Source organism: Salmo salar, chromosome 13 (genome assembly GCF_965601325.2).
Source record: "Salmo salar chromosome 13, fSalSal1, whole genome shotgun sequence".
Taxonomy (NCBI): Eukaryota; Metazoa; Chordata; class Actinopteri; order Salmoniformes; family Salmonidae; genus Salmo; species Salmo salar.
This window is the reverse complement of record NC_138303.1, coordinates 85,652,925-85,675,535: the sequence shown is the minus strand read 5'-3', so window position 1 is coordinate 85,675,535 and position 22,611 is coordinate 85,652,925. Positions and strand designations below refer to the sequence as shown.

Below are 22,611 nucleotides of genomic sequence, written 5' to 3'. Positions count from 1 at the left end.
AAGGGGTCTGAATACTTTCCGAAGGCACTGTATATGGTTCTTCCTTGCAAGGGTTCAACTACAGCAATGTGTGGGGGGGGTTATTTGATCTGGGTTGTATTCAGTTTGGAGAAAATATTTCTAAATCTAGTGAAATCTGGGTTGTATTCTGTTTGGAGAAAATATTTCTAAATGTAGTGAAATCTGGGTTGTATTCAGTTTGGAGAAAATATTTCTAAATGTAGTGAAATGGGGGGGGGGGGGGGGGGGGTACTACCTGAACGTGTCCAATTAGAACACAGATTTTAGTTTTCTGTAACAATTTATTTTGTTACAGTGTACCATACTAAACATGACCCCGATGTCACTAATCTGCTTTATTATTGAAGTGGCATTTGGGTGTACTTTTGTTCCATGTAGTTACAGCCCAGTGCAACTCTACTTTAGTTGACTGTATTTTATGCAACATATATATGTCTGCTTGACAACTGATTGACTGCTGACCTTTTTCTCCTATCTCCAGGCCTGGCCAGTCTGTGTGGAGCGGTATTCAGGAAATACCCAATTGAGTTAGCTGGCCTCCTCCAGTATGTGACCAATACGCTGAAAGCAGGGAAGAGGTAACTATAACTTCTGAGCTGGCAGACGGGCGCCTCATTGACTTGCTGGCTCTGATGTGATTCATAGTGATGGAGTATGTCGCTCATAGTCAATCAACTGGGTCCCCTTCGTCTCTGTCTGGCCTCTCCTGAATCAGAACAGTGACGGACATACAGTCTGTTCCTCCTGTTGCAATACAAGGCCAGGGCTGAAAGGGGGAGGGGGAGAGGGGTCTTGGCCGTTGTTGTGCCACCCTGCAGGGCCCTGGACTGGGCTGAGCTGCAGAGTAATGTTGTGTTGATGAGGAGGCTGCAGACTGTGTGGGGGTTTGGGCTTCCATAGAGGAGGAAGGAAGGGTAATTATATCAGCGCTGGTCTCCCTGTGATGCCTGGAGTCAGCAGGTAGTGAATCACACTGGGCTCCATGGCCACACTCTCATCTCTCTCTTTCTCTCTCTCCCATCAGTTCAGATCAGTCCTTTCCAGGGCCAGGGATGCAGGGGAAGTAAATAGAGGTGGCACTCTGCCACAACGCCCTATGAAACGGCATGCTGAATTATGTTATTATTAGTCCCCTGTCCTTAGCTACTCCCATGGTTGTTTCTGCCCCCAACCTTGTTTTTTTAACCCATGTTTATTTTTGTGTATGCGCACATATTATTTATGTCTGCATTCACAAATATGTATACACTGTGGTTATGTTGTGTTCCCCCCGCTGCAGTTTTGACCTGTTGATTCTGAAAGAGGTGGTGCAGAAGATGGCCGGGATCGAGATCACTGACGAGATGACATCAGAGCAGATGGAAGCTATGACTGGAGGGGAGCAGCTCAAAGCAGAGGTACAGGACACTGTTTGGTCTGACTTGAAACTGTACACCATGACCAGCTCAAAGCAGAGGCACATTGCATTAGTCGGCTATTCCTCAGCATGACTTGAAACAATGCAGTTATATTTTCTGTCCCCAGGGTGGTTACTTTGGTCAGATCCGTAACACTAAGAAGTCGTCCCAGCGTCTAAAGGATGCCCTGTTGGACCATGATCTGGCCCTGCCCCTCTGTCTCCTCATGGCCCAGCAACGCAACGGGGTGGTCTTTCTGGAGGGGGGTGAGAAACACCTCAAACTGGTGGGCAAGCTGTACGACCAGGTACGTACTGACCCCCTTTACAGCTTTACTTACACTAGTTTCGCACCTTGGAGAGTTCTCCCATTTTAGAGTTCATTAAATAGTCAATCTGTCATTGCTTTTCCTCTGCTTAAAATAGCATTTTGATAAGCACAGAGGGTAACTAGAAGTCATGTCGATAAGCTACTTCAGGGGAATGCAGATGAAGGGAATTCTCCCCTTTTTTCATTTCTTAAATATTACACAGCTGACAATTATGTTTGGTTCAATTCCCCCATGTTGCCTGGAAGCTGTGAGCAGCGATAATCCCCCCCAAAAATTGCCTCTGTTTGCAGTATTCGGCCACATTGATGGATAGTTTGAGTAAACCAGCTTGTGTCTTTAAACAAATGAGAAACGGTGGGACTAATAGCACACACATGGCTGTGCAATAAGGGAGAATTAACTGGCTGTGTCCAAAATAGATGACTGTGTCCTATTCCCTATATCGAGCACACAGGAAACCGCTCCAGCCATTACCACGAGCCCGTCCCCCCCAATTAAGCTGCCACCAACCTCCTGTGATAGAGAACTACTTTTGACCAGGGGTTTGAACCGGTTCAGGGAACAGAGCATAAAACAACATTTTTCGAGGAACGAAAGTGATCAATACTTTTCCGGAACAGAACCGTTGTTTTCAAAGCATATGCAAAGCCCTCACTCAGTAACTCGAAGTTATTCCGGTGTCTGTCTGCCAGTTGAAAGTCTTTGCCAGTGTGTGTTTACGTGTGTCGGCAACCTGCCCCTCACCTCCGAACCTTAGGCTGCTGTAGCCTACTGACGTTACAAGCATGATTCAGAAATTAGGGAGAGATTTTTGTTTATAGAAGAATCTCTTAACTTTTTCAATGCTAGTTACAGATACTATAGTTATCACATTTCACATTGGCTTTATTAACTACAAAAAGGTAAGATGTGTTTTTAATTCTGCTGCCGCTCTGCACACACAAGATTGTTAGCTAGCTAGCTCTGGTCCAACTTTAAGCCAGCTCTCGGAAGTTCAAAGACATTCAAAGTTCCTCCATAGAACCCGCTCCTCCGTAGTTATAATTCTGTGGGCCTAATTCATATAATGCATGTGCTAACAATGCCAGGCGCTTCTAGCCTAGCCTCCTCCACCCACTCACTCTCGCGACCCGCGAATTGTCAATTGCATCTCGCGCCCTTCATTTGTCTGTCCATCGCACATGTAAACAACTATAGCTTAGGCAGCCAATAGCGCGCATGCACGAATACCTAGGCTAAAACAACTACAGCTTGCCCGCTCCATAGCAAGCTGCTCTATCCGCTCTGATTGGTGAAGTCATTTAATGTCAAGCTAAGGTAACAAAACTTTTGATTTCAGAGGTTTAAAAAGGAACTGAAAGGAACAATATAAACCAGTACTTTTTTTGGGGTACGAACGGTTCAGAACATAATTTAGCAAGTCGGAACAGTGTGTTTGAATGAAAAAAACAATGATTCTGTTCAGAATGATACTATTGGAAAATGATTTCGATTCCATCGCCTGCTTTTGTCCAGAGGCCATAAGTAGTGCACTAAATAAGGACTAGGGTGCCATTCTCTGACTCCCTGTCCCTTGGCTACAGTGTCACGACACCCTGGTGCAGTTTGGTGGCTTCCTGGCCTCCAACCTGAGTACTGAGGACTACATCAAGCGTGTTCCCTCCATTGACATCCTCTGTAACCAGTTCCACACTCCCCATGACGCTGCCTTCTTCCTCTCACGCCCCATGTATGGACATCAGATCCTGGTGAGTAGTCTCTCCTTCCCTCTGGCACTTCACCTTTAGTCTGTACGGTATGACCAATAGATACAGCGAGTATAAATAAATTCAATACAAATAAGACTAACTTTGAATTGATGTGCACAGTAATGCTTTGAGAACACTGGCCATGTAGAATCCTGAAAGAATGGTTTCAGTTTGAGAGAGTGCTGTGTAACCTCATTTACGGTCCCCCTGGCCGGACTTGAAACATCCCAAGTTCCCCCTCTGCTGCCGTCACATGGCATGGTCGCGCAATCTAAACAATCACAGCTGACACGCATCCATTATGAGGAAATGGACTCGGTCAGGTTGTGTGTCTGGGAACAGATCAGCCCCACTGTCCTGCTGGGAGTCATGTATAGTACAGCACTATAGGTCAGGCTGACCCAGGCTGCTGCTTTCACAGCCAGGGTGAATCTGGCTGTAAACTCTTATACTGAAACATACTGTATATCAATCCGTTTGTGAATCTTACCATGTAAAGGAGATGGTAACTGAGTGTCCCCTCCTCTCCCCAGTCTAAGTATGATGAGCTGAAGAAAGCTGAGAAGAGCAACCGGCAGCAGCAGAAGGTCCATAAGTACGTGGCTGCTTGCGAGCTGGTGATGTCGCCGGTGCACGAGGCCGTAGTGTCCCTGCACCCGCCCCGTGTCTGGGACGACCTCCGACCACAGTTCTACGCCACCTTCTGGTCGCTGACCATGTACGACCTGGCCGTGCCACACAACGCCTACGACCGCGAGGTGAAGAAGCTCCAGGTCCAGGTCAAGGCCATCGAGGAGAACCCTGATGTGGTGAGTCACAGCATCATGGTTGTGTTCATTAGAGCGCACAACGGACACCGCATTCAAACCAAAATTAGCTTTTATTATTAGTCCAGACCCAGTTCCCCCGTGTCAGTCTGTTTTCTTCCTTATGGTGCCGAATACTCGAAACACGACTCCGGCATCTAGCAGACCCCTTGATGACAACACTTGTATTATTCTTTTTTTATTTTATTTTTAATTTTAGCAGTGGTTGAAAAAGTACCCAATTGTCATACTTGAGTAAGAGTAAAGATGCTTAAGTCATTTCCTATTAAGGTAAAAGTGAGTCACCCAGTAAAATACTACTTGTGTGAACGTCTAAAAGTATTTGTTTTTAAATGTCTTAAGAAAAGTATAAATTATTTCAAATTGCTTATTAAGCAAACCAAACAGCGCTTTGTTTTATTTTATTTACGGATAGCCAGGGGCACACTCCAACACTCAGACATCATTTACAAATGAAGCATTTGTGTTTATTGAGTCTGTCAGATCAGAGGCAGTAGGGATGGGTCATAAATTGGGTCTTATTTCCTGTACTGCTAAGCATTCCAAATGTACTGTTACTAGTACTTTTGGGTATCAGGGGAAAATGTACAGACTAAAAAGTAAATCATTTTCTTTAGGAATGTAGTGAAGTAAAAGTTGTCAAATATATAAGTAATAAAGTACAGATAACGGAAAAAATGACATAAGTAGTACTTTACTCCACTGCATTTTAGTCATTTAGCAGACTCTTATCCAGAGCGACAATTAGTGCATTCATCTGAAGAAGGGTGAGACAACCACATACTACAGTTGTAGCAAGTACATTTTCCCTCAAAGTAGTTATCAGTGAAGTCAATGCGAGGAGGAAAAGACAACACTGCAGCACGAAGAGACTATTCTCATCTTCCAGTTAGTCTAAATGCCCTCCAAACACAGTTATACACTTCATTGTGGCGTAATTGCAATGTTCTCCAATTATCACTTGACTTGCAGGGTAATGGTAAAAGAGTACTGTAATTGTACTGTGCTTGAGCTCTAAGTTGTTATTAGTGTTTTCTCTCTGCATGTGTTCACGCTGTCTAAACAGCAGCCTGCTTGTCTGTCTATGGTGTCCGTCTGTAGCCAATGAACAAGAAGAAGAAGGAGAAGGAGCGCTGCACGGCCCTACAGGAGAAGCTGCAGGAGGAGGAGAAGAAGCAGCTGGAGCACGTCCAGAGGGTCCTGCACCGCCTCAAACTGGAGAAGGACAACTGGCTCCTCGCTAGTAAGATACCATCGCGCTCGCTCTTTTTCTCCTCTCTCCCTCCCCCCTCTATATCTGACACACACACACACACTGCTGACTGCCCCTCACAACACTAATCCCAGCAGACCCTCCCGTACCCAGCTGCCTGTTCCCATTGGGGGACAATACTCTATTGGGACAGTAACACCACAGTCAAGCCCCCTCAGCTCCCATGAGGCTACTGAAAACCAGCCTCACCTTGTTTGTTTTAGCCCAGTTAACGGGCGTGACAAGTTGTTTGATGTAATGGCGCCGTAGTCTGTTTTAGCGGATCTGGGCTAATGGCAGATGTCAACTCTCCCATTTCATTAAAGCACACGTCAGTCATATGAACGATTTCACTGTACAGCTATACAACCTACGCTAATGACATTTTAAAAGAGTGGGTTTAACCTCAAATCTTGTTTGAAGAATTACCTCTGAGTCACACTAAAGATGAGTCATGCGAGTTAGTTGAAGGTAAGTCTTAATTCACTGTTCTCACATACTTTTTTTTTATCAATCCCTTCCCTCTCCCTCACACCTTTTTTTCCCCTCAGAGTCCACCAAGAATGAGACCATCACTAAGTTCCTGCAGCTGTGTCTGTTTCCTCGCTGTATCTTCTCTGCCATCGACGCTGTGTACTGCGCCCGCTTTGTGGAGCTGGTGCACCAGCAGAAGACCCCCAACTTCTGCACCTTGCTCTGCTATGATCGGGTGAGACTTCTCCCTTTCTCTCTGTCTTTCTTGCTTTCTGCCCTCTACTATCTCTGGCTGTCACATGTCATTATACCATGGGATTTTTGTCACTTAGTTACTCCGCCCTGACCTCCTAACTGTGTTACGTGGTCCTCTCTGCAGGTGTTCTCTGACATCATCTACACGGTGGCCAGCTGCACGGAAAACGAGTCGCGACGCTACGGACGCTTCTTGTGCTGCATGCTGGAGACGGTGACCCGCTGGCACAGTGACAGGGCTGTCTACGAGAAGGTGAGGAGACCACCTCTATCTCACACGCTACATCCTCTCAGATCAACAAATGTGTTGGGGCAAGGAGGTGATTTGAGGTTGTCCACATTATCTACTGACATTACTAATATTCACTGAAGTGTGGAAGATGTAGAATGCACATGTAACCAGTGTTAACACTTCATCTTGTCTGTTTGTTGTTTCCCTCTTCAAGGAGTGTGGTAACTACCCAGGCTTCCTGACCATTTTCAGAGCCACAGGCTTCGACGGAGGGAACAAAGCAGACCAGCTGGACTATGAGAACTTCAGACATGTGGTGCACAAATGGCACTACAAGCTGACTAAAGTGAGTTCCTCCCTTTGTTTCATTACCTTCTGAAGAAGTCAATCTGGTATTTTTGTCTCATTAACACCCATTCATTTACTACCATTATTCAGAATTCAATATTTATAATGAAGAGAAACGTGACGGACAACACTAGCAGGAAATAGTAACCGCTCCAGCAGTTACAATACACTCCTCGCTCTCCCCTCTGTGCCCTCTAGGCATCAGTCCACTGCTTGGAGACGGGGGAGTACACCCACATCCGGAACATCCTGATCGTGCTGACCAAAATCCTGCCCTGCTACCCCAAAGTGCTGAACCTGGGCCAGGCACTCGAGTGCCGTGTCCACAAGATCTGTCTGGAGGAGAAGGAGAAGAGGCCAGACCTCTATGCCTTGGCCATGGGGTAACAGAGTCCACCAGCCGCATTGTGTGCAGCACAGGCACAGTTCACTAGCATTGTGGGGGTTGTAGTTTGTTGTGTGGCATAAGTGGCAAGCGGTTACCTAACATTTTGCTGTTAGGTTTGTCAGTTTGTTGCTAGTACAAACAAAGGGTGGTGTTAAATGGAGGTGTGTACTTTCAATGCAAAAGAACTGCAGAGGTATAGATGAAGTGGTATTGGAGGAGTTATCATTAGGGAAGGTTGAGTTGTATTTTTATCCAGATGTTATTTACATTGGGAAGCACTTGTTGTGGATTATCTGAACAGAGTTGTGAGAACAGATAAATGATCTTGGTACTTTGTCTTGTAGAGGAGGGGCTTAAGGAGCTGGTGTGGTAATGAGGGCTGATTAATTAAGGTGTAGGCCTAGTCTAGCTGTCGATCTGTCTGCCTGGGATTCAGTCAGTCACCTGGTGCTGCTGCAAAGCACTTCAGACAGCTAAACAAACATAATCCTCTACAGAGCTTTACAGGATGTACCTGGCAAATCCTCACTCAGAGGCACTGATCCCGTGTGTTTGGGATGTAACGATTCACCAATACGCATCGGCCCCCAGTTCAAATGTTTAAGATGCGAGTGCGTAAGTCCGCAGGAGCCCAAACTGATCCAAATGAAACATGCATTGGTAAGAAAAAACTCTTAAAACATTACGAAATCGCCGGTTCACTAACTTTTTTTACTCATAATATTTTGTTCTGCCTTATTCTGAAAAATACCTCTAATCTGTTGGCTGAATTGATGTGTCCTTTCCTTCAGCCTATCAAACTTTTATGCATGTAACTGTGTATGACTACAAGTCAGATCACAACTGTCAAATCAAATATTATTTGTCACAAGCGCCGAATACAACAGGTGTAGACCTTACAGTGAACTGTTAACTTACAAGACCTTAACCAACAAAGGAGTTTTAAGAATCCCCCCCCCCCCCCCCAAAAAAAAAGTAAGAGATAAGAATAACAAATAATTAAAGAGCAGCAGTAAATAACAATAGTGGGGCTATATACAGGGGTTACTGGTAATTGAGGTAATTATGTACATGTAGGTAGAGTTATTAAAGTGTCTATGTGTAGATAATAACAGAGTATCAGCAGCGTAGGGGGACAGTGCGGGAGACTCTACCAATGAGAGGTAGGCCTACCCTATCCCTGTTCTAATATTCATAGGCTACGTCTGTACGGCACCTTCAGCATTCAATGTTTGTAAAATGGCTTTCGCATGATTAAATCATAGGCTTTATTGCGGGACAACCAGTGTGGTTGGCTGGGTCATTGTTACCAAATTGTGTTTCACTGGCAGAGCTGTATAGGCTACCGAAGTGGACACAAGTAACGTCTTGCTGGTTGCACATCTAACTGCTGATTGGGGCTTTTCAGTTACAATGTTCACCGTAATAAGTATTTTTGGTAGTTCTGCTTTATACAGTCTGCATTTGGTCATTTTTACATGCACAGGGTGAAGGTGTAATTTCATAACAAGGACAACAATCATTTTTGCGGGCTGCACTGGTCAGAACAGGAAAAGAGTAGCTCTCCTCTGTAAAGTTCTAAACCATTCTTATTTGAGACGGTGGTGAAATCCAAAGCTGTGTTGTGTGGATTGGCTATGTATTTCATAGCTCATTTCTGAAGATGAATATTGACATATTACTAGCACAACACATTTCCATCTTCTATATGACAAGTTCATCAGTGGGTGATCAGGATTTCAGATAAAAAGTAGGGGGGGGGTTAAATTGCCAGCTCACACACAGGGCCGCTCAGACCAATCCAGCTCAGCTCCTGAGCTCCATCCGTATCAGATATTCATTTAGAATGGTAAATGAATTTGTTCATGCAACAGTTGTTTGTGCATTGAATCGAATCGCACCGAATCATTTCAAACTGAAAGTATCGTTCCTGTATCGTATCAGAGCCCAGTCAAAAGTTTGGACACACCTACTCATTCCAGGGTTGTTCTTTATGTTTACTATTTTCTACATTGTAGAATAATAGTGAAGACATCAAAACTATGAAATAACACATGGAATCATGTAGTAACCAAAAAAGTGTTAAACAAATCAAAATATATTTCATATTTGAAATTCTTCAAAGTAGCCATCCTTTGCCTTGACAGCTTTGCACACTCTTGGCATTCTCTCAACCAGCTTCATGAGGTAGTCACCTGGAATGCTTTTCATTAACAGGTGTGCCTTGTTAAAAGTTCATTTGTGGAATTTCTTTCCTTTATGCGTTTCTCTTTGCTCAAATAAGCAAAGAGAAACGACAGTCCAACATTACTTTAAGACATGAAGGTCAGTCAATGCGGAAAAACCATCAAGCGCTATGATGAAACCGGCTCTCATGAGGACCGCCACTGGAAAGGAAGACCCAGAGTTACCTCTGCTGCAGAGGATAAGTTCATTAGTTACCAGCCTCAGAAATTGCAGCCCAAATAAATGCTTCATAGAATTCAAGTAACAGACACATCTCAACATCAACCGTTCAGAGGAGACTGCGTGAATCAGGCCTTCATGGTAGAATTGCTGCAAAGAAACCACTACTAAAGGACACCAATAATAAGAAAAGACTTGCTTGGGCCAAGAAACACGAGCAATGGACATTAGACCGGTGGAAATCTGTCCTTTGGTGTGATGAGTCCAAATTTGAGATTTCTGACACTTAACCAGCATGGCTACCACAGCATTCTGCAGCAATACGCCATCCCGTCTGGTTTGTGCTTAGTGGGACTATCATTTGTTTTTCAACAGGACAAATGACCCAAAACACACCTCCAGGATGTATAAGGGCTATTTGACCAAGAAGGAGAGTGATGGAGTGCTGCATCAGATGACCTGGCCTCCACAATCACCCGACCTTAACCCAATTGAAAGAGTTTGGGATGAGTTGGACCACAGAATGAAGGAAAAGCAGCCAACAAGTGCTCAGCGTATGTGGGAACTCCTTCAAGACTGTTGAAAAAGCATTCCAGGTGAAGCTGGTTGAGAGAATGCCAAGAGTGTGGAAAGCTGTTATCAAGGCAAAGGGTGGCTACTTTTAAACAAATCAAAATATATTTTAGATTCTACACTCTTTTTTTGGGTTAAAACATGATTCCATATGTGTCATTTTGATATCTTCACTATTCTGCCCTACCAAACAAAAAGGCTGTAATTGCTCATTTTGTTATTTTTGCTGCATTAAATACATGCTTAATCAGGTGGGCAAGTATCCTGCCTTGTCCACAACATGGGGGTCATGTTACTGTGAAACCAAGGTAAATAAAAGCCATTTTTCTCAGTTCCACACTATGAGCAGTTACTGCCTTTTTGCTTAGTAGGGCAGTATTATTCTACAATGTAGTAAATAGTATAATTAAAGAAAAACCCTTGAATGAGTAGCTGTGTCCAAACTTTTGACTGGTGCTGTAGATGTGTATCGTGCTTGTAAGGAGAGATGCACATCCCGTGTGTGTGAGTGGAAAGATATCATTATGTTATTGCGTCCCTATGTGGGAGTTCTGTTTCTGTGGTATGTCTATGGGTATGTGCGTAAGCATGTGTATTGGGTGTAATGCTGTATGATTACCCTGCTTGTACCTTGTTGTACTCTCCATGCCTCTTGCAGCTATTCTGGCCAGTTGAAAGGCAGGAAGGCGCACATGGTTCCTGAGAATGAGTTCCACCACAAGGAGCAGCCGGTGAGGAGCGCCACCCCTGTCAGCCAGCAAAACGGCCCTGGCACCACGGCCAAGCCTGCCAGCAAGACGGAGGAGGGTGTCAGTGAGGACGCCGGTGAGTGGGGAGATCCAACATGTTTCCACTGAGATCTGACCTTCTGTCATAAGATGAGCTGGTAGACTTGTGGTTACGTGTCACACACAATATGACAGGTGTTCTAGTTTTACTTAGTATGGGGACAGTTGTTTTATTGAAAGGGCCATTGTCTTCATTCTGTTGCTGCTTCATATTTTGATAGATCGAGCCAAGGATAAATCTCAGGGTGCAGCAAAGCCAGTGAACAAAGCCAACAGCACAGCGGCCAAGGTGACCACCAGCAACGGGAATGGGGCTCCTAACAGGTAGCCATGGAAGCCAGCCAACAGCAGCCCACAGCACTGTGGCTAGGAAACAACTATATTTACTTATTTACGGTCTCAACTATAGCTCATTAATACGACTAGACATCTGAAGTTTTGAATGATTATATACATGAATTAAAGATTGACTCTGTATGATTTCTATGAGCATGTTGAATCAGTCTTGCTTATCTGTGCATCCGTAGCATGTTGTCCATGTTGAACTCTGAACCATGTCCATTCTGTTTCTCTCGCAGCACCAAAAGCATCAAAGAGAGGGATGACAAAGAAAAGAGTGGGAAGGAGAAAAAAGAGAAAAAAGAGAAGACTCCAGGCAACACTCTAGAGACGAAGGGGGAGAGCCGGCGGGAAAAGCAGAGGGACGAGAGAGGAGCAGGCGGCAAGGAGGAGCGGGCGCCACGCGAGGGTAAGGAGAAGACGCCCAAGGCAGACCGAGACAAGCAGAAGGCGGAAGAGAAGAGCAGCAAAGAGGACAACAAGGCCAAGGCTGGCAACGGAGAGCCGAAGGAGCCATCCAGGGAGCGCGACACTGGAGCCAAGGAGTCTAAGAGCAAAGAGAAGGGAGGAGACAGGAGTGCCATGTCCGGATCCCTCAAGTCTCCAGTTCCCCGATTGGAGTCTGCTGAATCTGAGAGGGGTAAGCAGCCTAGTCTTCAACACGGGCTCTGCTCTCATACGGTTTCTGATTTTCTCATCGTTGTCAACGGGTAATTGGAGCTATTAGTTTGAATGTGCCTGTTGAAATGAGAACTAACTGAATTTAATCCTCTTGTTTATTCCAGATCACAAAAGGCGAAAACTGGAGACCCACTCTTCACCATCCCATTCCTCCTCTGTTAAGGTTAGTATGGCCTGAGGAAGGCTGTGCGCGTGTTTCTTCCTTTCTGCCGGAGCGTTCCCAACTGTTGCTTGTTCCATCGTCCCTCAAGATCACCGAGGAGAGTTCTCACATGGGAACGTCGTCTGGAATCCCCTTCCTAAACCCTGACCGTTCGGAAATAATTCCATGGACTTTTCCTTCATATTTTCCTGAGTGGGGAAAACCATCAAGGACTTAGCCAAGAGAGAAATGTATATATTGAAATATTAATTTATTTTCATGTGAATGAAAGCAGTAAAAGTGCGAGGAGTTTTTATGCATTTCTATAGTCCCTACCCTTTTTTCTCTTTTTGAGAGCACTATTTTTCCTCAAGTAAAATGCCTTCCAAGTCAGGAGCTTGCTCCTTTTTCGCTGAAAAGAAGACCCCCCCCCCCCCCCCCCTCTAAGATCAGTATTTTTCAGTTCTAAATAGCACCCAAGATGAAGAGTTTTTCTCCTGTTTTCCGGCAAGCTGAAAATATTTCTTATTTGAAGTGGCGTGAAGTGTTTTTGTTTTCCTCTGAATCTACGGGAATCCAGCGGGGGTTGGGCTGAGTCCGCAGTGGCACAGTATCTTCAGAGGAAGTCTATCTGCTACAGGAGGAGAGGCAGAGAGCCGTCCTGCTGCTGCTGCTGCCGCCACGTCATCTGTCCCCACTGTTAGCTCTGATCTGTTCAATCAGCCTTCATGCAGCCTCAGTCTGTACCTTCGCTTCCACTCAAGATGTGTACGCAGTCAGTTGTTCCTTTGGCCTCCTCCCCACAACCCTTCCCCACCTACAACCAGCAATCCCCCCCTCAACACCCCTACCACCCTGTCACACGCGCAGTGGGAACCCCAGGCACCAGCAGCACCCAGGCCCACAGAGAGCAGGAGAGACGAGCGGGAGCTTCAGTTTTACACCAGCCAAAAGTACAGAAGGGAAATAAAGCCTGCCTTCTACTACAGAGAGTGCGAGAGGGAGAGAGAAAGTGTTGGCGAAGCCTTCTGGATCTGCTGGAGCGTTGCCTAAACCGCTGGAAGCTTGTGATAGGTCTTAATGTTTACTACCACCAGAGAGATAGGCTCCTCCCTGTGTCTTATCCATTCTCAACTGTAAGTGACAACAACAGTGTTAAAACGTAGGAGAGCAGAGCACATACGAAATGTAATTAATTTAGTCAGACACATACATACACAGTTCAGTTCAGTTTTGTTAGTTTACACCACATGCACTACAAACAAAGTAAAATACCAGCTGTTCTTCAAGCCTCAGAGGCTTCATTTAATTCCAGACAATTTTTTATAGACAGTAATCAGACACTATTTTCATCTCACTTGTCAGTGTTTTTCAAATTTAATGTAAAGCCTATGAGATGACCCTTGTTAAGGCTATTATGAACTCTCCTCTCTGTTAATAACCTTGTGAAAGCATTAGTCCATGAAGGTCAAAGGGAAAGAAGTGTGACGTTGGTCTGTCCAGCCCCCCCCCCCCCCCCCCCACACACACACTTCTCCTGTCCTGCTGTCTGACAACTCCCCAGCTCATCTGTCTCCATTCATTCCTACAGGACAATAGCAACGAACCCAAGGACTCTGCATCCAAGGTTTGGACTCCTCCTAAACACTTTATCTATTATCATTCACCTTGACTGTTATCTTCTTCACTCTCCTTTTCCAAGTGCCATGAGGAGGGGGTCAGTTAGGACTTCAGTAGTTCACACATATTGAATGGGAGAATTGACCATTTTGCAGACTGTCTGAATAAATCAGACTTAAATAAAAAGTCATTGCTGAATAGTATAACTTGAGATGTCACCTTAGGTCAAGTTTTTCTGTTTAAGTCCACTCTGTGTCAGGCAGCCAGACCCACACACTACGTTTTAATGAGCTCGGAGTCATGGGAAAGATTAAAGTCCTTGTCCAGTACAGCAGACTGTTGTGAAAAAGTGCTGATTGTGCCACTGGGGGGAAGAGAAGGCGAAAGGGCAGAATTTTAAGCAGGCGGCATTTCTTCCTCTTGTCTGTGATCACTTTCTGAGGCCGTCCCTGATGCCTGCCCGGCTGGAGACTCATTAGCTATGCATGTGATGTGCTGTGAAAACACTATGAGAAGAAGAGGGGTAATCCTCTGTTGAGCCCACACTACAGACCTCTGTCTGGCAGTCAGACACACCCGTTCACCCACCCGCCTCTATTCCATATTGATTTCTGATATTCGTTTAAAGCAAAACACTTGAAGTCTTTATTAAGCTCTAGGTTTTTTAGGCTTGTTTTAAGACCGTAGCCTGCCATTCCTTTTCACCACCAAAACCCCTATAAGCCCTAGTCCATATTCATTGGGTTCCTCTCAAATCAGTAGCCAATGCCATAGTTCAGTTATTCCTCTGTCTAGATGCTCTCCCTGCAGACTGAGCTAGAGATGCTGTAGATGGCTATGCCAGGTGAATAATTCATACAGCAGGTACAAGGTTGGCTTGTTAAACTCTTATTGAGTTAGACAGCAGCACAGGCAGCATTCCTCTGCTGTCTGTGTCCTGTACTAGTCTGTGATATTTTGATCTCCCGCCTGCAGTACCCATGGTCCAGTCTCATATCCCCTTTCTATACATGGTTCACTGTGTAGTTATTGGAATGATATCTATGCTCTCTGGACTGGGCTACAGTCACTGGTGACTCCGTTGTTGTCGAGAAGGGAAGTGTTTGGGGTCTGAATACTGAGGATGATGGACCTTACTGCACCTCTCACCACGTGGTTAGGGATAGTCTTCAACTTTCATACTACAATCTTGGAAATGTTCCTGATGTTCTATTTTACTAGATAACTTCTGCAGTGGTAAGATGCACTGTGGATCGGTGACTTACACTCAGAAAGGGACTGCTTTTGGACACATGACACGATCACTTGTTAGATCCATCAGGATCCCATTGTGTGCTTGCTTTGGCCCCAGCATTCTCTGCTCTTGAATCTCTTTTTCTTCCTATTTGTTTTTAGTCCTGTTTATTTAGCCGTTCTATATTTCTGTGTGTTTCTATGTTTAATGTTTTATCTTTGACTGTTTCCTAGTGATTTTCCTCTAGGAACTAACTGTCAGAGCCACTTAGCGGGTTTATTCATATGATCAGCAGCACCTAGTACAGTTTACAGGGTGTGCCCGGGAATATGGGGTTATGTTGTCAGGTTAATGGCTTGGTAATAGGCACACACTGAGAAAAACGGGCTGATTTCAGCACACACATTTCAAGGTATCCTCCTGTAAGTGGACAGAATGCCACGAAACGTAAAAATAATCATCTATTGTGGTCTGTCTGTTGTAATCTAATTCCTTACAGCACCACATCAACTACAATTCGGTCGCGCGGTCCAAGAGCAGAGAGAGGGAGACGGACAAGAAAGAGTCTGAGAATGCCCGGGGCCGTTCCAAAGAGAAGACCGAAGACAAAGACAGAAAGGACAGGAAGAGAGTGAGTATTTTACAGGCCATGTTGCATTGAGAGACACTGGGCTCCATGTGGAACTGAATGTTCTAAACTGATTTTATACAGGTCCCATATCTATCTTGATTCGATAAGTTCTATAGCTAACAGCCAAATACTTCAGAGGAATTCTGACATTAGTTTTGCATAGATTGTCAAGACTGGTGAGATTGATTCATTGTCCTTAATTATTTCCCATCTTTTTTTAGGATCATATGACCACTGACCGTGAGATGAGCCTAGAATCCAAACGCAGAAAAGATGAAAATGGAACCAGTAAGCTATCTCCATGTACATAATAAGCAAACCTCTCTGCCTAAGAATACAGAATAAAACATACTTTTCAACATGGATATGATCAATATTCATGGTTGGTTATTCTTCTGCTTCTCTCCCAGATTCCTCCAACAAACACAGCAATAGCGCCAGTCCCTCCTCAGACTCCCCGGTCTCGGCTGACAAAGAGAAGACCAAGAGGTCAAAGTCCTCTAGCAAGGAGAAGGGAGAGTCTGCTAAACCTGAGAGAAACTCCTCCGGGGGCAAGAAGGTAGGTAGTACTGGCCCAGTCCTGGACCCTTGCAGAACACAACACAGTGAGACTCAGTCAGTTCCCTCCCTGGGAGGGGCCATAGTCTCTCCTCATAGTTTTGACCCCTTAAGGGCTGTTGTTGAGCAGTTAAAGCGGTGTAGCTGTAATGGTCTTGGCCCAGCCATGACATGACATGAATGGTGTCTTTCTGTACAGCTTGTCTGGCCCTTTTTAAATAATTAAAGGGACTGGCATGCTGCTGCAGATAAATATTTGAATCAGCATATATCAGACCTGTCAACCTGCACGCATTTTATGTACCATGCACACAATTTGAGGTCAAAGTACGCTGGTATGAAAAACGAACCTAAAGTACAAAAAATGAAATGTTTAATTTGCACATTGTGGTTTTTAACGCCACCATCTGAAGTTGGAGCTGAGCCAATCAGAGGACTTGGCCAAGGAGGAAAAATCTTTAGCTCTCCGCTTCGGCCCGCCCCCGAAGTCATAGTACTATATTCCTCCCTCGAGCTGGATGGCAGTGCTCCACTTCGGCCATTGATACCACTGATGTGAGAGAAAAACACTTTCTTGCCTGCACATGCTGTGATCTCTGCAACGGTAGTAGGCACAAGCGCATCGACGATTAAGGAAACGTTGCGGTAGTTCAGTGCCGTCGCTGTGTGGATGGAAACAGACATGGCAGAGTGCTGTTCCGCTAATACCTTCCTTCAAAGTTATGTTTGACCGTTAGAGATTAGTAGGCCTATGTTAATTAATCAGTTCTTTATCTGTCCTCTTCATATATCTGTATGTCAACACTAGGCTGCTAATGGTAAGTCTGTTCACCAATGACAACAAGACATGTTGAATGAATGGGAGCCTAGTAGTCAGACCTAACTTGATGGATGAGGTCAGAGGTAGAGATCTGAAACGAGCTCATATAGGCCTAGTTCAGTTGTATTGCATTCCAAATAGCCCACGATAAGCTACACTACTACATTGCATCCAGTAATTGAACTAAGAAGGCAGTTTACATTTTCATTAGACTAGTATCCACATAGACACCCATTAGAATAATCATCAGCCCTAAATTTATCCTAGAAAAATGTCAGGGTCATTGAGACCACCTCTAATTTAGGATCAAACAAGACTTCTCTGTTGACTACATTGTTTGATATCAGTTAAGACTATAGGTTTCAGGAAATGGCAGACGTTTTCAAAACTTCAAAATACTTCAACTTCCGGAGGGGGAAGTTGTCTGACCCCCTCCGGACATCCCCCCTACCCAACTTTAGGCCTACATCAGCACCACCTTGTCAGAAAATTCTAGGTAGAATTGAACATATAATACATATTTTTAGGGATAGCCCCCTTTTTTTTTTTAAATTTCACCTAAAATGACATACCCAAGTCTAACTGCCTGTAGCTCACACCCTGAAGCAAGAATATGCATATTATTGGTACCATTTGAAAGGAAACACTGAAGTTTGTGGAAATGTGAATTGAATGTAGGAGAATATAACACAATAGATCTGGTAGAAGAAAATACAAAGAAAAAAACATCCGTTTTTCTTCTACCACCATCTTTGAAATGCAACAGAAAGGTCCCAATTATAGCCATCACTCTGGTTGTAATTCCAATGGTGTCCACACGATTGCAGTAGTGTATGTGCAAAGTTTCAGACGGATAACTTGAAGTATGAGCGAACTACATGACATTTAGTGTGAAGTCACCCAGGTACATTTGGGCAAATCGTGAAGGAGACATTTGCATTCATATCACATTTTTCTGCAAGAATATCGTCAAATTTGTATACTTGGACTTTGATTTAGTATTAGTAGCCATAGAAGTTTGCAAAACAACCAGTTTTCATAACTCTGAATATTCTTAGAATATTTGTCCAAAATGATAAGGCATGCTGTCGCAAGGTTCGTAGCTACATTTTACGACAGATACAGGGTTTCCGGATACTCCCGTAAGCCCAGCTCACTGGCTATCTAGCTAGCGTTGTTTGACCCCCTTTGGTGCTTATTTGACAAAGTTAGTCATTCAAATGAAGACCGCCCGCGTCATCGGCGTGCCATGAAGGTGTCGCTCTCTGACCAAATATGGGTTCCTATAGGATATACTACACCCCTAATGATATAGTGAAGTCTGGTTACGTTCTAGGATCTCTGAGGAATACATACGAATGTGATTTGACTGGTTGAAACAACGTTTAGGGTTAGATTTTTCACAGATTCCTTTCTTTGCAAATTTCATTCTTTGCAAAACGAGTGGAAATACGAAATCGATCGTGCATGCTATATGGACCTTTTTTGAATATGAAAAAGGATTGTATCTAACAAAATGACACTTCATGTTATCTCTGGGACCCTTTGGACGATAAATCAGAGCAAGATTTCAGAATGTAAGTACACATTTCACCTTCTCAGGTGAATTTATCAAACCTATCGCGGTGAAAGTGTTTTGTTAGGAGCTCTCCTCAAACAATAGCATGGCATTTTTTTTTGCAGTAATAGCTACTGTACATTGGACAGTGCAGTTATATTAACAATAATTTAAGCTTTCAGCCGATATAAGACACTTATATGTACCGACATTTGTTTCTCTAAAATCTGCAATCGTGACAAGGCGCTGCATGATTTACAACTGTCCCGTTGACGGGACACCTATCCCTAAGAAGGGAGGGGGAAGTTGTCTGACCCCCTCCGGACCTCCCACCTATCCAACTTTAGGGCTACATCACCACCACCTTGTCAGAAAATTCTAGGGAGAGCCCAAATTGTACACTTCTTGCGGATTAGTGGGACGCTAGCGTTTCGAAAACTTCCGGTGAAATTGTAGAGCGCCAAATTCAAATTAAACTTTCATGAAATCACAAGTGCAATACATCAAAATAAAGCTTAACTTGTTGTTAATCCAGCCGCCGTGTCAGATTTCAAAAAGGCTTTACGGCGAAAGCAAACCATACGATTATCTGAGGACAGCGCCCAGCACACAAGTGCATAACAAATCATTTTCAACCAGGGAGTTGCGACACGAAAGTCAGAAATAGCGATATAATATATGCCTTACCTTTGAAGATCTTCTTCTGTTGGCACTCCAAAAGGTCCCAGTTACATTACAAATGGTCCTTTTGTTCAATAAAGTCCTTCTTTATATCCATAACTCAGTTTAGCTGGCGCGCTTCGGTCAATAATCCACTCGGTTTCCCTCCTTCAAAATGCATAGAAAATGAATCCCAAACGTTACCAATAAAGTTATCCAAACAAGTCAATCAACGTTCATAATCAAACCTTAGGTACCCTAATACGCAAATAAACGATACAATTTAAGACGGAGAATCGTTATTGTCTTTACCGGCGAAAAATACCAAAGAACGCGCTCTCATTCACGCCCTTGGAAACACTACAGCCAAAATGGGAGCCACCTAGAAAACCTACAATTTCTGGCGCATTTTTCCAAAAACCAGCCTGAAACTCTTTCTAAAGACTGTTGACATCTAGTGGAAGCCCTAGGAACTGCAATCGGGCACGATTTCACCCAATTATAAAAGTACCAGCCATTGAAATCAGTGGTAGGATGAATGTTTTTGGGGGGGATGGTTTGTCCTCAGGGTTTCGCCTGCCATTTCAGTTCTGTTATACTCACAGACATTATTTTAACAGTTTTAGAAACTTTAGTGTTCTATCCAAATCTACCAATTATATGCATATCCTAGCTTCTGGGCCTGAGTAGCAGGCAGTTTACTTTGGGCACGCTTTTCATCCGGACGTCAAAATACCACCCCCTATCCCAAAGAAGTTAAATTCTATGTACCCATAAGTAGCCTACTGATCTTACTGAGGCAGCCATCACTATTAGGCAAAACAGTACCCCCGTTGCGGGGCCGGGGGTACTCATAAACATTCTTCAAGGTTGGCAGCTCTGGTATAGGAACTATCGCCTATATGTTCATACCCCTTGACTTTTTCCACGTTTTGTTCTTACAGCCTGAATTTAAAATGGATTCAATTCAGATTTAGTGTCATTGGCCTACACAAACAATACCCTATAATGTGGAATTGTTTTTACATTTTTTTTCTTCAAATTAATTAAAATGAAAAGCTGAAATATCTTGAGTCAATAAGTACTCAATCCCTTTGTTATGTCAAGCCTAAATAAATTCAGGAGTACAAATGTGCTTAACAAGCCACATAAGTTTTCATGGACTCACTTTGTGTGCAATAATAGTTTTTAACATGATTTTGGAATGACACCTCATCTCTGTACCCCACACACACATACCTGTAATAAGGTCCCTCAGTTGAGCAGTGAATTTCAAACACAGATTCAACCACAAAGACCAGGGAGGTTTTCCAATGCCTCACAAAGGGCACCTATTGGTAGATAATATATATTTATTTATTTATTTATTTATTTATTTATTTTAAATAAGACATGGGATATCCCTTTGAGCATGGTGAAGTTACTAATTACACTTTGGATGGTGTATCAATGCACCTAGTCACTACAAAGATACAGATGTCCTTCCTAACTCAGTTGCCGGAGAAGAAGGAAATCGCTCAGAGATTTCACCATGAGGCCAATGGTGACTTTAAAACAGTTAGAGTTTAATGGCTGTGATTGGAGAAAACTGAGGATGGCTCAACATTGTAGTTACTCAACAATACTAATCTAAATGAAAGAGTGAAAAGGAAGGCTGTATGGAATAAAAATATTCCAGAAAATGCATCCTGTTTGCAGAAAGGCACTATAACTACAAAAATGTGTAAAAAAAATCAAAATCAAATTTTATTGGTCACATACACATATTAAGCAGATGTTATTGCAGGTGTCGCGAAATGCTTCATTAACTTTGTCCTAGATACAAAGCATTATGTTCGGGGAAATCCAACACAATACTGAGTGCCACTCATCATATTTTCAAGCAAGTGGTGGCTGCATCATATTATGGGTATGCCGATCATTGGTAATGCCCAAAGTTCCCTCAGAGCTGCGCGCTCCCCTCGGACTGCCGCACAGATGAAATATCAGTGCTCGGAGAAAAGCACGATATTGAACTTCTCAACTTTCTAGAGTTTTCCCAGAGCTGCAGTAGGTCAATATGCAAATAGCCATTGTCATGTATGGCTCTGTGCCATTCACTTTGAACAGGAGAGGATGAGCGGTCGTGAGTAGATTCTTTTGAGATCAAAGCTAGAGCTGCTCGTAGCCACCTGTGCACATTTGCTCATATTCTTTGCTAGTTAGGGAGTTATTTAGCCCAGTTATAGTTAATTCCTAGTCAACAATGGGGGAGTGGTTGCTTCCTAAAAGAGCACAAAATGTGTGCATTTCTAGCCATCTTTGAAAATCAGTCAGGTAAAGAGCTTTTTTGTGTCTTAAAGGGGCAGTGTTGTGTTTTGAGACTCTTGAATAAGCACGCTAACTAGCCAATAGGCAGAGGGTAGCATACTTTGTCTGACTCTCTGTAATAATGGTATGGGAATAATGATACAAAATAAAATGTAAGGTGGTTTCTTGCATCAAAATAATTTTCAGTCGCCTCCTTTGTCTGAACGACAAGTGGATAAACACGTCAAGCCCTGTATGTTTTTTTCAAAAGTCCCAGACACTGGGAGACTAATTCACTTTTCAGCTGGACAATAACATAAAACACAAAGCCACAAATACAGTGGAATTGCTTACCAAGATGACATTGAATGTTCCTGAGTGACCAAGTTAGTTTTGAATTAAATCGGCTTGAAAATCTATGGCAAGACTTGAAAATGGCTGTCTAGTGATGATCACCAACCAACTGAAAGAGCTTGAAGAATTTAAAAAATAATCATGTGCAAATATTGTGTAATCCAGGCGTGCAGAGCTCTTAGACTTACCCAGAAAGACTCAAAAGCTGTAATTGCTTCCAAAGGTGATTCTGATATGTATTGACTCAGTGGTGTGAATACTTATGTACAGTGCATTCAGAAAGTATTCAGACCCCTTCCCTTTTCCCACATTTTGTTACGTTACGGCCTTGTTCTAAAAAGGATTAAATAAATAAAAAATCCTCATCAATCTACACACAATACCCCATAATGACAAAGCGAAAACAGGTTTTTAGAAATGTTTGAAAATGAACTAAATATAAAAAACAGATACCTTATTTACATACGTTTTCAGACTCTTTGCTATGAGACTTGAAATTGGCCTCCGGTGCTTCCTGTTTCCATTGATCATCCTTGAGATGATGTTTCTACGACTTGATTGGCGTCCACCTGTGGTAAATTCAATTGATTGGACATGATTTGGAAAGGCACACACCTGTCTATATATAAGGTCCCACAGTTGACAGTGCATGTCAGAGCAAAAACCAAGCCATGAGGTCGAAGGA

General features: G+C 43.5%; 1 protein-coding gene across 4 annotated transcripts in view; it reads left to right on the top strand.

Moving 5' to 3' along the window:
• LOC106567846 (THO complex subunit 2) overlaps nucleotides 1–22,611 on the top strand; it is a 72,749-nt gene that overhangs the window by 45,682 nt on the left and 4,456 nt on the right. For all 4 annotated transcript variants that reach the window (XR_006758365.2, XR_006758364.2, XM_014137650.3 and 1 more), the window contains exons 19-36: nucleotides 503–599; nucleotides 1,301–1,418; nucleotides 1,546–1,725; nucleotides 3,333–3,497; nucleotides 4,031–4,306; nucleotides 5,426–5,567; nucleotides 6,128–6,285; nucleotides 6,430–6,558; nucleotides 6,752–6,883; nucleotides 7,084–7,268; nucleotides 10,911–11,077; nucleotides 11,262–11,364; nucleotides 11,619–12,019; nucleotides 12,165–12,223; nucleotides 13,794–13,829; nucleotides 15,556–15,687; nucleotides 15,909–15,975; nucleotides 16,098–16,246. Coding sequence is in view for 2 of the 4 variants with exons in the window: in XM_014137650.3 (XP_013993125.1) it covers nucleotides 503–599; nucleotides 1,301–1,418; nucleotides 1,546–1,725; nucleotides 3,333–3,497; nucleotides 4,031–4,306; nucleotides 5,426–5,567; nucleotides 6,128–6,285; nucleotides 6,430–6,558; nucleotides 6,752–6,883; nucleotides 7,084–7,268; nucleotides 10,911–11,077; nucleotides 11,262–11,364; nucleotides 11,619–12,019; nucleotides 12,165–12,223; nucleotides 13,794–13,829; nucleotides 15,556–15,687; nucleotides 15,909–15,975; nucleotides 16,098–16,246 (2,696 nt within the window). In the remaining 2 variants the exon portion in view is untranslated. The remainder of the gene's footprint in view (nucleotides 1–502; nucleotides 600–1,300; nucleotides 1,419–1,545; nucleotides 1,726–3,332; nucleotides 3,498–4,030; nucleotides 4,307–5,425; nucleotides 5,568–6,127; nucleotides 6,286–6,429; nucleotides 6,559–6,751; nucleotides 6,884–7,083; nucleotides 7,269–10,910; nucleotides 11,078–11,261; nucleotides 11,365–11,618; nucleotides 12,020–12,164; nucleotides 12,224–13,793; nucleotides 13,830–15,555; nucleotides 15,688–15,908; nucleotides 15,976–16,097; nucleotides 16,247–22,611) is intronic.